Raw genomic sequence first — 13,281 nt, forward strand, 5'->3', positions numbered from 1 at the left:
TAAAATATCACTTCAGGACATTCTTTTGGAGGAGAGCCATATTTGACTTGTCCATCTTTTTGTAGTCATCTTCAAACACGAGCATATACATGCTGCCGTATATCTTTCTAACAAGTTACAAACACCTGTCATTAAATTATTGTTAAATGCACATTACTATATATTATATTATATTTAAAATGTAGTCAAATAGAAAATAGTCCTTTTAAATTGTTAGAATATTTCATCATATTGCAAGAAATATAACAAATCAAGTCTCCTGAGATACTTCAGACTATCCCACACAATCATGACCTCTCTGTGATTGAATTCAGGTGTAAATGGACAAAAGAAATACTCTTCTTCCTCTTCATTCAGCACTGTCTGCTAAGCAGTCTTGTAGTTGCAGTCTTTTGCTTCGAGCCAGTGTGAAATCGACTAATTCCATTAGAAGTGATAGGGTCTGGGAAGTCTCTCTAAATCTCTGTTCTGATCCATTTTTAATGGGAAGAATAGCCTGTGAAAATGTCACTAGTCCCTTTTAGGTGACGAAGCGTGATAGAGGTTAATGACATGGAGAACATGGGAACTAACCCTGACCAGTTATCTGTGCTTAAATGGATTTCCCAAATCTTGTAATAACGGAGGTCACAAGTTCTATTTGTCCCCTGTATCTAGAAAATTCCCAACCAGCTTTTGACAGTGAGCCTGTAGCACTGGTGCCAAACTCCCACCCGTGGAACACATGCTGTTAAATGTGGGATATCCTGCACAGTGCACACCCCACATGACCTAAAGACAAATTACTTTCACAATACTTGTTGAGCCAACATTTGTCTTTTGATCTGAAAAGAAAAGATTATGATGCAAACAAGCAAAAAACATAGCTAAAAATGTATTAGGAATTTGGGAGTGAATGTAATAGCACTGGAAGCGTAACAGTTTTACATCAATAAACAATTAGCCTTCTTGCAAAATAAAAGTAAATATATATAGTTTCTGCTGAATTACCATAGTTCCAATAGTCATTGGCAAAAATACCACCATTAGATAAAGCAATCAGAAAGAAAGAAAGACAGTAGCTTATACTTCAGCCTTGTTTCTGTTCCTGAAACATTGAAGGACTAGTTCACCCAAAAATGAAAATTCTGTCATTAATTACTCACCCTCATGTCGTTCCAAACCCCTTTAAGACTTTCGTTCATCTTCGAAACACAAATGAAAATCTTTTTGATGAAATCTGAGAGATTTCTGTCCCTCCATAGACAGCTACGTCAATTTAGTCTTTTATTCACATATAAGTATTCATCAGTGAACATAAACAGAAGCTTAACTAACCTGCTTGACAAACACACAAGAATGAACCTCATTGGTTCTCGCACATCAAGCGAACATGCTTGAGCTTTCATTTACCATAACTGATGTGTGCACTAATGAATGTTTATATGCAGTGTTGGGGAAAGTTACTTTCAAAAGTAATGCATTACAATATTGTGTTACTCCCTAAAAAAGTAACTAATTGTGTTAGTTACTTTTTATGAAAAGTAATGTTACATTACTTTTGCGTTACTTTTTCTCACCTGGGCTGGGCTTGCTTGTTTGTTTTTTAAAAACAACTTTAAAAGTTTATTTTTTTATCAGATGTTAAGGCCCTTTCACACCAAAAGTGAAATGAATAAGCTTAAAGCAGAAAGAAATTAATATTTACGCCTGTACAGTAGAGGGCGCAGCTCAAACAAACCTTTCAGCTGTGCTGATATTCTGAATTACAGAAGAATAGGATGCAGGAGAAGGAAGTTCAACACTCTTATTTCTAAGTCTAATCTAAAGTAATTTTTGCTTATTAGTATGGTTGAATTAGATCATTGTTCAGCAGCAAAGACATTGGTTAATAAAGTGAGATTAAATGCATAAAGTATATTTGTGTAATTTAATTTAGTTAATTATTACAGGTTTGCGTAAAATTCTGAGAATGCATTTCACTGTTTTTATTAATTTTGAGGAATAATGAATGTTTTCTTGCAAGCGAGATGAGTAAATGCATGTTCACATTTAGTCTAGAACTACAATTAGCATCATGTTTACACAGCGCACACTATTTCTCTCAACATGACGTGTTTTTGTAGGCCAACCCGGAAGTAAGCGGCACACGGGTTCCCTCGATCGAAAGCCAATGCATTTTTCCCACAGACTTTTGGAAAATCGCAAAAAATAAGCTCTGTGTTTAACAAAGGGTTATGACACTAACACGTTTTGTCTATCAAGATAATCTTTACAAGTTAACACAACATTTATACATTTTGAAGCCTAAATAAAGTCGCCAGAAAAAGCTAACAGTAGGCTATAAAGGGACTACAGCACACCATGGTTGCGGATCAACGTCACCACCACCAAGCTTCCTCAAACTTTATTTAGAAAACAACTTTATTTAAAAACATGCTCGCTGATTATGATCTGCGCTGTGTATGAATACTTATCCACTTTTTCATGAGAAATGCTGTCCAAATGTCCTGTTTGTCATGATGACGTCTAAAGTCCTCGCCAAAGGAAGTAGTCCCTTTCAGCAATTTGTTTGCGGTAGCTATGTACATTAGGCATCTCTGTCAAAGAATAATTAGCTGGTGAAGTGGATTTACTTGTTGTAGAGTTAATGAAAGTTATCATGAGCATTGTAATGTTTAAAGCAGATGTCTTAACAAATGTCAGTAGACTGGGAAGATTTTAAAATGAGCAGTTCATTCATAAATATGTAAGATCGCTGTGGAAATACAAACCGGAAGTCAAAAGACAATGAGCGCAACGCTGAAAAGGGGCGGGGCTACATAAGGTCTATAGGAGAGCTGTCTGTCAATAAATGTGAAAAAGTAACTTGCGTTACTTATTTGAAAAAGTAACTTAGATATTTTGTTGTAAATTAAAAAAGTAATGTGTTACTTTACTAGTTACTTGAAAAAGTAATCTGATTACGTAACTCAAGTTATTGTAATGAGTTACACCCAACACTGTTTGTATGTGAATAAAAGCCTAAATTCAATACATCATATAAAGCGATCGAGTCTCTTCAGAAAATGTGGACTAAACCGCTCAATTCATACAGATTAGTTTTACGATCTCTTTATGAACTTTTTGAAGCGTCAAAGTGTCAGTATGTCTATGGAGGGACAGAAAGCTCTCAGATTTCATCAAAAATATCTTAATTTGTGTTCCAAAGATGAACGAAAGTCTTCTTTTGGGACATGAGGGTGAGTAATTAATGACAGAATTTTCAGTTTTGGGTGAAATAACCCTTTAAATATAGCTTCTACTCTGAACGGGTCCATTTCAAACATCCTAAAGTTAGAATAATTAACTACTTGGTGAAAGAATTGTTTAATCCGATAATTTTTGACAATATAATGTAAAACCGCTCGAACTCTTGTGGCCAAATGCCACAAATCTTGACGACCATATTGTGTTCGTTTTTCTACTAATAGTGGAAGCGGGTCAAGCGTTTGATTGGTCTGAAACACCAAACCCCACCTCTCATTTACTTGACCTAATGTTTGAACTCAGAGAGTGATTCAAACAGTGCCAAATATGGAGGAGCTGGCGAAAGAGAGCATCAACTTTTTAACAAAGCCCACGTTGGACACGAGCGGGCCGAAGTTGGGCTCTTTAGGAGCGGTTTTCATCATGCTGAAGTCCGCGCTGGGAGCAGGGCTTCTCATCTTTCCCTGGGCGTTTGCCAAATCTGGAGGAATTCACTCTGCTGTCACTGTGGAAATGGCAAGTAACTCTGTATGATTGCTTCAATGAAACGAGGATTGTTTGAATATTTTATGACCTGTTTTCATCACTGTGGCTTCTACCACATCGATCATGTGCACACTAACAGAATCATCTTGTCAATGTATCCACTGCTCATTTGTTCAGTATACACATTGTTGTTAACTCTCTAATGTCTGAATAAAATATTTGCACTTATTGTAATTTTGTGCATGATATTATATGATATATTTCTATCTACATAGATTTCTCTTGTGTTCCTGATCAGTGGACTGGTCATCCTGGGCTATTCGTCTTCAATCAGTGGGCAAAACACATATCAGGCTGTGGTCAGAGATGTGTGTGGTCCTGCCATAGGCAAACTCTGTGAGATCTGCTACGTCTTCAATCTTTTCATCATATCTGTTGCTTTTCTAGTCATAGTGGCTGACCAGCTTCAGAAATGTAAGCAACATGTTGATTTGACTTTGATCTTTTTTTTATTTTTTTATTACTAATTGCTCATATAGTGTCATTATCCATTAGATCTTCACATTGATCCATCATCATTCATTTCTCCCAGTGTGTCTCTCTATTTATGAGTTAATCACAGGCTTGCCAGAATCAGAGATGCCGTACCACTGGTACACAGACCAGAGATTTGCCCTGTTTCTCCTGTGTCTCTTCTTCATTTTCCCTCTCTCTGTCCCGAAGGAGATCAGCATACAGAAGTATACTAGGTGAGGAACTATATTTTGTCAGTTTCTTGCTTATTTCCCTGACTGTGTTGTTCAAAACAGTGTAATTATTGTCCACTAAAACTATAAACACTGTTTTTGGTATTTGAATTTTTTTTTTTTTTTTTTTTAAGTTTTTATTCAGTTAGTGGCCACAGGGCAACATTTCTAATTTTTAAGTACTAAAATTACTAAAACTGAAATAAAAATAAATTTTAGCTAAATAGAAATATTTAAAAATAAAACCTAACTAATAAAAATGACAAAACGCACATAACCAAATTGCTAAAACTTGAAAACTTAAAAATATAATAATAAAAGTTAATTAAAAATATTAATAAATACTAATATATATATATATATATATATATATATATATATATATATATATATATATATATATATAATATATATATATATTAGTCAAACCAAAATTTATTCAGACACCTTGAACATTAATACAGTTTATTCACTATAGTTTAAAAAAATGGTAATAAAATATGACAAGATCTCAGAGTTAAACTGTGTCAGAAAAAAACATCTTAATTATGTCAGATAACACTTAAGGAAAACTTGGTCAGGTCAAAGTGTCTTAATTTTTGGTTCCAAATTTTTATCAATTTTACTGGTAGTCCACTGTATGAAGAATTTTTGGGTATAATGTCACAGTTTACTTTATTTAGCTATCCTCACTTACATAAATGAACTATAGTGTCCTGCACCCACTAGTAAAAATATATAAAAAATATCAAAAATGTCTGAATAATTTTTGGTTTGACTGTATTTATGTGTGTGTGTATATTTTTATATATATATATATATATGTATATATATATGTATATATGTATATGTATATGTATATATGTATATGTATATGTATATATATATATGTATATGTATATATATATGTATATGTATATGTATATGTATGTGGTTCAGAAAACACTGTTGCAGTGGCCAAAGCAGGTTTATTCAGGAAGGTGAAAAAGTCGTTAAAGTTGTTAAAACCATTGAAATAATGGTAATTCCTGTAGTAATTATTTTTCTAGTTATGCTCTGCTCAATAATGTATTTCATCAACTAGACATTGGCACTTCTTCACAAGACACAGTGACGTCCGATTTGTGGGCGAATGATTTTTAAGTTGGTACTTTTCAGTGAATTGTGTGCAACACTTCACAAATCTATTTGTATTATTTATTAACAAATTTATTTTAGAAAAGGGTATGGAAATTGATTGGTCAAAACTGTGGGAACCCTGTTTAGATGGAAAGAGTTGAAACTGCAAGTAAGTGAATAAAAAAACCTTAATTGTGCTTTCAAGCGTTGTTATTGCTTATGTTTTTCATTAGGACATTTACAGTCAATTGCCGTGACAGTGCACAGCATTTTGAATAACTTTAAAATGACTAATAAGCAAAGTTTTTCCCTCACACATCATCAATATAATTTGTTTAATGTCAACTCGTCAGTAGTCTTTGATATTTATTTTTGCTCAGTGTTCTAGGAACTTTTGCTGCCACGTATCTCACTGTAGCCATCACTGTGAAATACCACATGAGGCCCGTCCATGAGATCAATCTGTCACCTCTTTACAGCAGTGGGTGAGTGTGGAGTGACCAAGCTTTCAAATTTAGTGGCAAACTATATAAAGGATCCCTCCATCATAATCATCATCTTTTCCCCCTGGAGTGTGTGAACAAATCTTACTGACATGCTGAGTTCTGAGAGAATGTAACTGGCCAGTGTTGGGGGTAATGCGACTTATGTACTGTAATCTGATTACTTTTTTTTTAAGTAACTTGTAAAAAACGATATTATAACTAGTTATTAAAAAACAAACAAGCAAGGCCAGCCTAGGTGAGAAAAAGTAACGCAAAAGTAACATAATGCATTACTTTTAAAAGAAACTTTCCCCAACACTGCATTTAGCTGAAAGCAAAAGCTTACAGAAATTTTATCTGTAAAACCACCTGTTTAAATATTGTTATTGTTCTTATTATTTAGAGTAAGCTCATGGGCTTCGATGTTCAGCGTCATCCCGACTATTTGCTTTGGCTTTCAGGTGAGTTTTCTTGCTTTTTATACTACCATTTGACTCTTGAAGAAAAAGAGAAATTATTTCACTGAATATCATCACTGTAGTCCACAAATGAGAGGAAGCCAAGTTGTTTTTGCTCTCACTTTAATATTTAAGGTCAGGTCAGATGCAAAGCGTGAAAAATGGTGCATCTTTGAGGTGAGTTTTATTTGTCAACGCTGGGGGATTGTCAAAAATGTAATAAAAGTCCACCGGCATAGCAGAAGAGCGCAGAATTACTCTGTGTCCGCTGCCCGAGGCTGATTGATTACAATGCGGGAATGGAGAGAGGAAGGAAATGGAGATATGAAAAGAGCTGTGCAGCGGGGGAATCGGTGAGAAATGAGCTAGTGCAGAAAGTTAGTTATTACAGGAAAAGCTTTTTTTGGTGTAGACAAAGTGTGCTGGAGATCTGATGTTTGAACCCAGCTGATACGGTGTCTGTTTTAGTGCCATGAGGCCTGCATTGCTGTCTACAGTAGTATGGAGAACAGGAAGTTGTCCCACTGGGTCTTCATCTCTGTGGTGTCCATGTTGATCTGCCTCCTCATCTACTCTCTCACTGGTCAGTGATTACAGCTCATTTACTGAAACTCAATATGCACTTCATATGGTATCATGCTTCATCATTTTCCCATCAGCAAAAATGGTGGTGAATGCTGAATTCAGGTTTTTTGAAAGCCATTTTTATTTTTTCATTTCAGATATATAAAATAATTAGCATTAAATAACATATCCTGACAGCTGTTATTGCTGTTTTTTTGTGTATACACAATTTTTTTTTAGAAGAAATTAATACTTTTGTTCAGTAAGGATGCATGCAAGTGATCAAAAGTGACTAAAGACATGTTACAATGTTACAAAAAGAAAATTCTGTTTCAAATAAATGCTGCTCTTTTGAACTTTCTATTCATCAGAGAATCCTGAAAAAAGTGTATTACAGTTTCCACAAAAATATTACACAGCACAACTGTTTTCAACATTGATAATAAGAAATGTTTCTGTAAATGCACCAAATTAGCATATTAGATTGATTTCTAAAGGATCATGTGACACTGAAGACTACAGTAATGCTGAAAATCACAGGAACAAATTACATTTTAAAATATAGAAACCATCCTACATTTGATTTTACAATCCTTTCTCAAATGTGCGTACGATTCAGAGAATGAACGTACGTACGCCTCTCTTCCAGAAGTGAAATTTATAAATCGCAAATGATCTTGAAATTGTGAAATCCCTGCCTTGTAAATGCTGCCTAATTAATGTCAGTAACATATAAAAGAGGATCAGTCGATGTCCAAATCATTTACTTGAGAATGGCGAGTGGGAGGAATTGCTTAGGTTTCCAAATACCTGCAGTAGCTACTCTGACCCATAGACTTAAAAAATACATAGACACCCTATTAGCCGCTGGATCGTACGTCAACGGCTCCGCCATATTGTGCGGGGCAACATGCCGTAACTCTCATAAGTGGACTGAAGAAAAGATGCCTGACTATTTTGAGATTTTACAAACTGTCGCACAATCCAAACCTCATGTCGGGGGAATTACCTTTCACATGTAAGTCCGAACAGTTGTTTTTGGTTTTATTTGGTCATTGTAACATTATTTTGACAGTTGACCACCAAAGTCATACTATTAAAAGCTAACCACAACGCTAGTTATCTATGAAAACTGAGATTTTAAAAGAAATAAAATAAAGTTTACATGATTTTTATGAAGTCTGAGATTATATTATAGTTATATCATTAACTGATCAAAATTGCAAGTGAGTCTTCCGTGCATTGAAGCCAGAGGACTTTGACAGGACAGCTCAGGCTGTCAGAAGTAGGCCTTCAGATAGACCTAAACCGACTCGTCTCCGAAGAGCAGGTGATTTTATTGCCTGTCATCTAATCTTGGCTCATTTATATTTTTACCCCAGTTTAGCCAGTGGAACCAGGACAACACAAACCTCAAATAAGGCTGAAGAAAGCCTGTCAGTGGACTGTTCTCTCCTCGTCTGCCTATTATTATTATTATTATATTATTATTATACGATTTATATTATTATATGATTGTACTATTCACTACTCACTATTTTATTTGCTATTTTTATTTTATTGACTATATTATTTTACAATTTATGATAGGCCAATACTATTTTATTCAGTTATTATATTAATACTAATGAAGTTCCCAGACACAGTTATATATAATGCTGTCCATTTAAAATGGAAACAATTTTGTCTTTTTTACTATAGCCTAATATAAAATGTCTATAAAGACATTTATTGTTGTTTTATGTATAATAAAGGAAACTTGAGCCCCTGCCCCTTTGATCGCGAAAGTGAAATTGTGCCCTCGCACAATATGGTGGACTCGTTGACGTATCGCAGCAACAGTCCAAAGCGGCCAATAGGGCGTCTATGTATTTATTATGTCTATGCTCCGACCCTCTGTCACGAGGAAAAGTGCGTAAGTCTGCTTAGAACCTGACGTGGCGCTAAGCACTTTTCCACATCAAAGATGTTTTTATAAATATGAACATTGGCGTGGTTTTTGGCATACTCTAAATTAAAATCTATGTGTATGCATGTTTTTTTTGTAAACAAGGCCCCTTGGTGAGCAGAAGAGACGTTTCAAAAACATTAAAAAAATTTACAAGGTTTGCTTGATTGAACCCTGGGTTTATATATATTGATGTCAGTCCTCTTGGCTCATACCAGATCACTTTGTTTTAATCAAGGAGAGTGTAATGGTTGATTAGGCATTTAGTAATGAGTGTATTTAACAGATGAGGACTATTTTGTAGGAGTCTTTGGGTACCTGACGTTTGGGAAGAACGTTGCTCCTGATATTCTGATGTCGTACAGTGGGGGTGATGTGACCATAATCATTGCCAGGCTGCTGTTTGGAATCTCAATCATCACCATCTACCCCTATCATTGTCTTGCTTGGAAGGTATGCGATAAACTGTGTCTTATGGTTATTAGGAGAACAGTTACATATATAGATGAATTGACCTGTCTATGTGTGTAGATCTGTGATCCAGGATCCACTGCTGCGGCAGCGACACAAACACACAGCGGTGACAGCGTCTTACGAGAGCCGTACCCGTGTTGCCTTGACCACAGCCTGGGTCACAGTCGCTCTTCTCATAGCAGTGTTCGTTCCAGACATCAGCAAAGTGATCAGTGTTGTCGGGGGAGTCAGTGCCTTCTTCATCTTTGTATTTCCAGGTAATTGTACTTGATGTATGATTGATGGATGGCTGCATGTCACATAATTTATTAACTGGAAAATTATTGACATTTATAAAGAGATTTTTATATTTATTTTCTGATTTACATAAAAATATTCATGAAATGAACCATTTCAAGTTTTTACTTTGATTCTCACAACACTATGTATGAGCATATAAATATAATGTGAATATTTGAATGCTTTTCATGTTAGCATGATGTGTATGATTTATATTCATATTTTTATTGAAGGACTTTGCCTAATATTTGTGGTGCAGTCAGAGTCAGTTTCTCCTACACTGAGGTGAGAGTTCTTTAGGATCCTCTATGGGATGTTTAATGGAATTCACACTTGTTCTATTACCTGTATAATAACCTTGTGTTTTTATGCCTTGTTTTCCCCCAGATATCTTTTGATTGCATGGGGAATGATCACACTTTTCTGTGGTACCTATATCTTTGGGCAGAGTACTTCAATTGCGATTATGCAACTCCTAAGTGAAATTTAATTTTTTGTATGATACTGTTCAACACAAGGATTTTTAACTGTATGGTCTTGCATAATTTTAGACACTGCTCCAATACTTCAAGTGAGGAATTATTCCTTGTAATGGAGATCGTTGTACAAATGTTGAAATGAAATACCTCAGACAAATTAAAATCATGTAAATCTGAATTATTTGTGGTCTTTTTTTTTTTTTTTTTTATGTTCTGCAATTTTAATGTCATGTTCGCATAGATGTGAGCTAAATTATACTTAAAGGGTTAGTTCACCCAAAAACGAAATTTCTGTCATTTATTACTCACCCTCATGTCGTTCCACACCCGTAAGACCTTCATTTATTTTCAGAACACAAATTAAGATATTTTTGATGAAATCTGAGTTTTTTTTTATTATCTCCCATAGAAAGCAACGGAATTACCACATTTAAGGTCCAGAAAGGTAGTAAAGATATCGTTAAAATAGTCAATGTGACTACAGTGGTTCAACCTCAACGTTAAGAAGCGACGAGAATACTTATTGTGTGCAAAAACAAAACATAAATAACGATTTTAACAATTTGAACTGTCATACGCAGTGCAGGTTTCCGTGTTTACATCCGAACGCCGGCTCAGTATTGGCCGACGCTGTACACGTGAGCAGCACAACACATGCGTGTAATGCTGACGCAGGAGCCGGCCAATGAGTCTGCATTTTGACGTAGAACCCAGAAGTGCTGCACTGTGTTTACTACATCAACAGCGTAGAAGAATGACAGGGAAGAGAAGAAATTGTTGAATAAAGTTATTTTTGTTTGTTTTTTGCACACAAAAAGTATTCTCGTCGCTTCATAAAATTAAGGTTAAACCACTGTAGTCACATGGACTATTTTAATGATCTCTTTACTATTCTGGGCCTTGAAAGTGGTAATTAAATTGCTGTCTGTGAAGGGGTCAGAAAGCTCTTGGATTTCATCAAAATATTTTAATTTTGTTCCGAAGATGAACGAAGGTCTTACGGGTTTGGAATGACATGAGGTTGAGTAATTAATGACAGAATTTTCATTTTTGGGTGAACTAATCCCTTAATGTTTACTAATGTAGTTATCTTGCTAACAAATGAAACCTTATTGTAAAGTGTGACAATGTAAGAATGTTTATTCATCTTGTTTCATTTCAACACCCAATGACTTTAAAAAATAATGACTCTATTGAAAATGAATGCAGCTGAAAAAAGCAACGACAGATCCTTTTTCAGTACTTTATTGAATAGCAGCACTCTACATAATCTAGAATTTTAACAAATTTAAGACGAATATAATACTTTGCATCCCTGCAATAAATCTCTACACTCACTTATAAGAGAGAAAGCCAGTATACGGAAACATACATGGGTATAAGAAGTAGTATTTCATCAAACAATGCCATTAAAAGTGACTGCTCATATAGTAAGTTTTATTCATTTAATATATAGTTTTGTTTCTTTTTGTTCCGTTACTGGAGTAATATAAAAGAAAATAAGAAATGCACAAAATCCATTTAAAGTAGCATAGCTAAATTCTACGGCAAATAATTTACTGGACATTCATTTGTAACATGCACTCACTGTGAGGGATAAACAAACCAAACAGAAGGCAGGATTGGTGGGAAAGGAACGCTGCAGTTTGGGCCGTGTTGGTTTCGCCTGGTATTGAGTTGTTAACATTTGAGCCAACCAGAAATTCACACAAATACAACAGTCTTAGATTTACTGATCAACAAATGTGAGATGTGAAAGTATGACCAACTTTGAAAAATACTCTACTAAATTTTGGCTTGTCCTGAGAAATGAAATGATTTGATGCCAAATGTTTAATTATATAGATGCAATAAAACTGATGGAATATTAAGTCAGCGCCACTCTTGAAATCTATGCACTCTTCCTAGATCCGTATATTATCGGTCAAAAATGGTCAACATAAAATTTCAAGATAATTCTGTTATTACTAAGTATATTCTCTAGTCTCTATCAGCAAATCTCATTTACATAAGCATTTCATCTATAGTTCAGGTACATTGTGCTTTTGGACCAGATGTTTATTTGGTGTGTCAATATGTGTCATGCTCATGGTTTGACAAAAGTACCAGTCTCTCTACATCAGTGGTTTTCAATCCTGGTCCTGGGGACCCACAACTCACACATTTTGTTGGAGCTCTTTCCCTAACAAGCTAATGATCTGAATCAGGTGTTAATTAGGAGACACACAAAATGTGCAGAGTTGTGGGTCCTCTAGGACCAGATTAGAAAACCACTGCTCTACATGGCTCATGAAGATACAGTTCAAAGTATTTATAACACCAACCTATAACTAGTATCAAATGACCTTTACAAGAAATGCTATTGTCCATGGACAGCTGTAGAAATACTTTGCTGCACAGTTTTTGTCTTCTCAGAAGTTGTACCATAGGGAACTGTTTGCAAAGCAGCGGATGCATGTTTGAATTGGGATGAAATATTAATCAGCCTCATTTAGTTAGAAGAGACTGTTTATGCAAGTTGATATTTCAAATGCAAATGCGAATCAACCAGGTGAGGTTCCCAAATGCTTTGGGGAGTTTTAATGTTGTCACTGTACGTTGCAATGGAGGTGAAGTGGGAATTGGTACTGTGTCCGGCTTTCTCTGTAGCCGACACTACTTTTGGCTCAATATCAAATGGATACTGTGTAAACAAGTAATTACAAAAGAGAAGGAGACAGAGTGGGGAGAGCGCTGAGAGAAAGGGGGGTAGTTAAGATAGCAGGGACTGTGACAGGGATAGAGAGAGGGGAGTTGAGGAAGAGGAGGAGAAGAGAAGGGTTTCAGGCATAAGGCGGGATCGTTCCACCCGCAGACTGGCTCGCTTCTCAGTCTCTGTTCAGGCTGCACCAGGCGGCTAGAAAGAGAGAGATAGAGTCAGTGTCATTATCAAAGAGATAAACAGTAAATGTTTAATGCCTCAACTTCACGTCTGTTTATCCACCTTATTTTTAATGTAAAAGTGGGCACGGCCAT

The 13,281-nt window shown here is 35.4% G+C and overlaps 2 protein-coding genes across 3 annotated transcripts in view; one reads left to right on the top strand and one right to left on the bottom strand.

Moving 5' to 3' along the window:
- The first annotated feature begins 3,466 nt into the window (after nt 1-3,466).
- slc38a8a (solute carrier family 38 member 8a) lies at nt 3,467-10,444 on the top strand. Its single transcript, XM_051871300.1, is given in 11 exon segments — nt 3,467-3,744; nt 3,990-4,188; nt 4,307-4,463; nt 5,960-6,064; nt 6,468-6,525; nt 6,991-7,105; nt 9,339-9,463; nt 9,465-9,487; nt 9,566-9,765; nt 10,021-10,072; nt 10,175-10,444. Coding segments are annotated over 11 exon segments (1,326 nt in total). The 5' UTR covers nt 3,467-3,555; the 3' UTR covers nt 10,278-10,444.
- A 1,051-nt stretch (nt 10,445-11,495) lies between these two features.
- The window catches only part of necab2 (N-terminal EF-hand calcium binding protein 2), a 104,413-nt gene continuing 102,627 nt past the window's right edge, over nt 11,496-13,281 (bottom strand). For both annotated transcript variants that reach the window (XM_051870692.1, XM_051870691.1), the window contains one exon: nt 11,496-13,162. In XM_051870692.1, the coding sequence (XP_051726652.1) occupies nt 13,134-13,162 (29 nt within the window). In that variant the 3' untranslated portion in view covers nt 11,496-13,133. The remainder of the gene's footprint in view (nt 13,163-13,281) is intronic.

Source organism: Ctenopharyngodon idella, chromosome 18 (genome assembly GCF_019924925.1).
Source record: "Ctenopharyngodon idella isolate HZGC_01 chromosome 18, HZGC01, whole genome shotgun sequence".
NCBI lineage: Eukaryota > Metazoa > Chordata > Actinopteri > Cypriniformes > Xenocyprididae > Ctenopharyngodon > Ctenopharyngodon idella.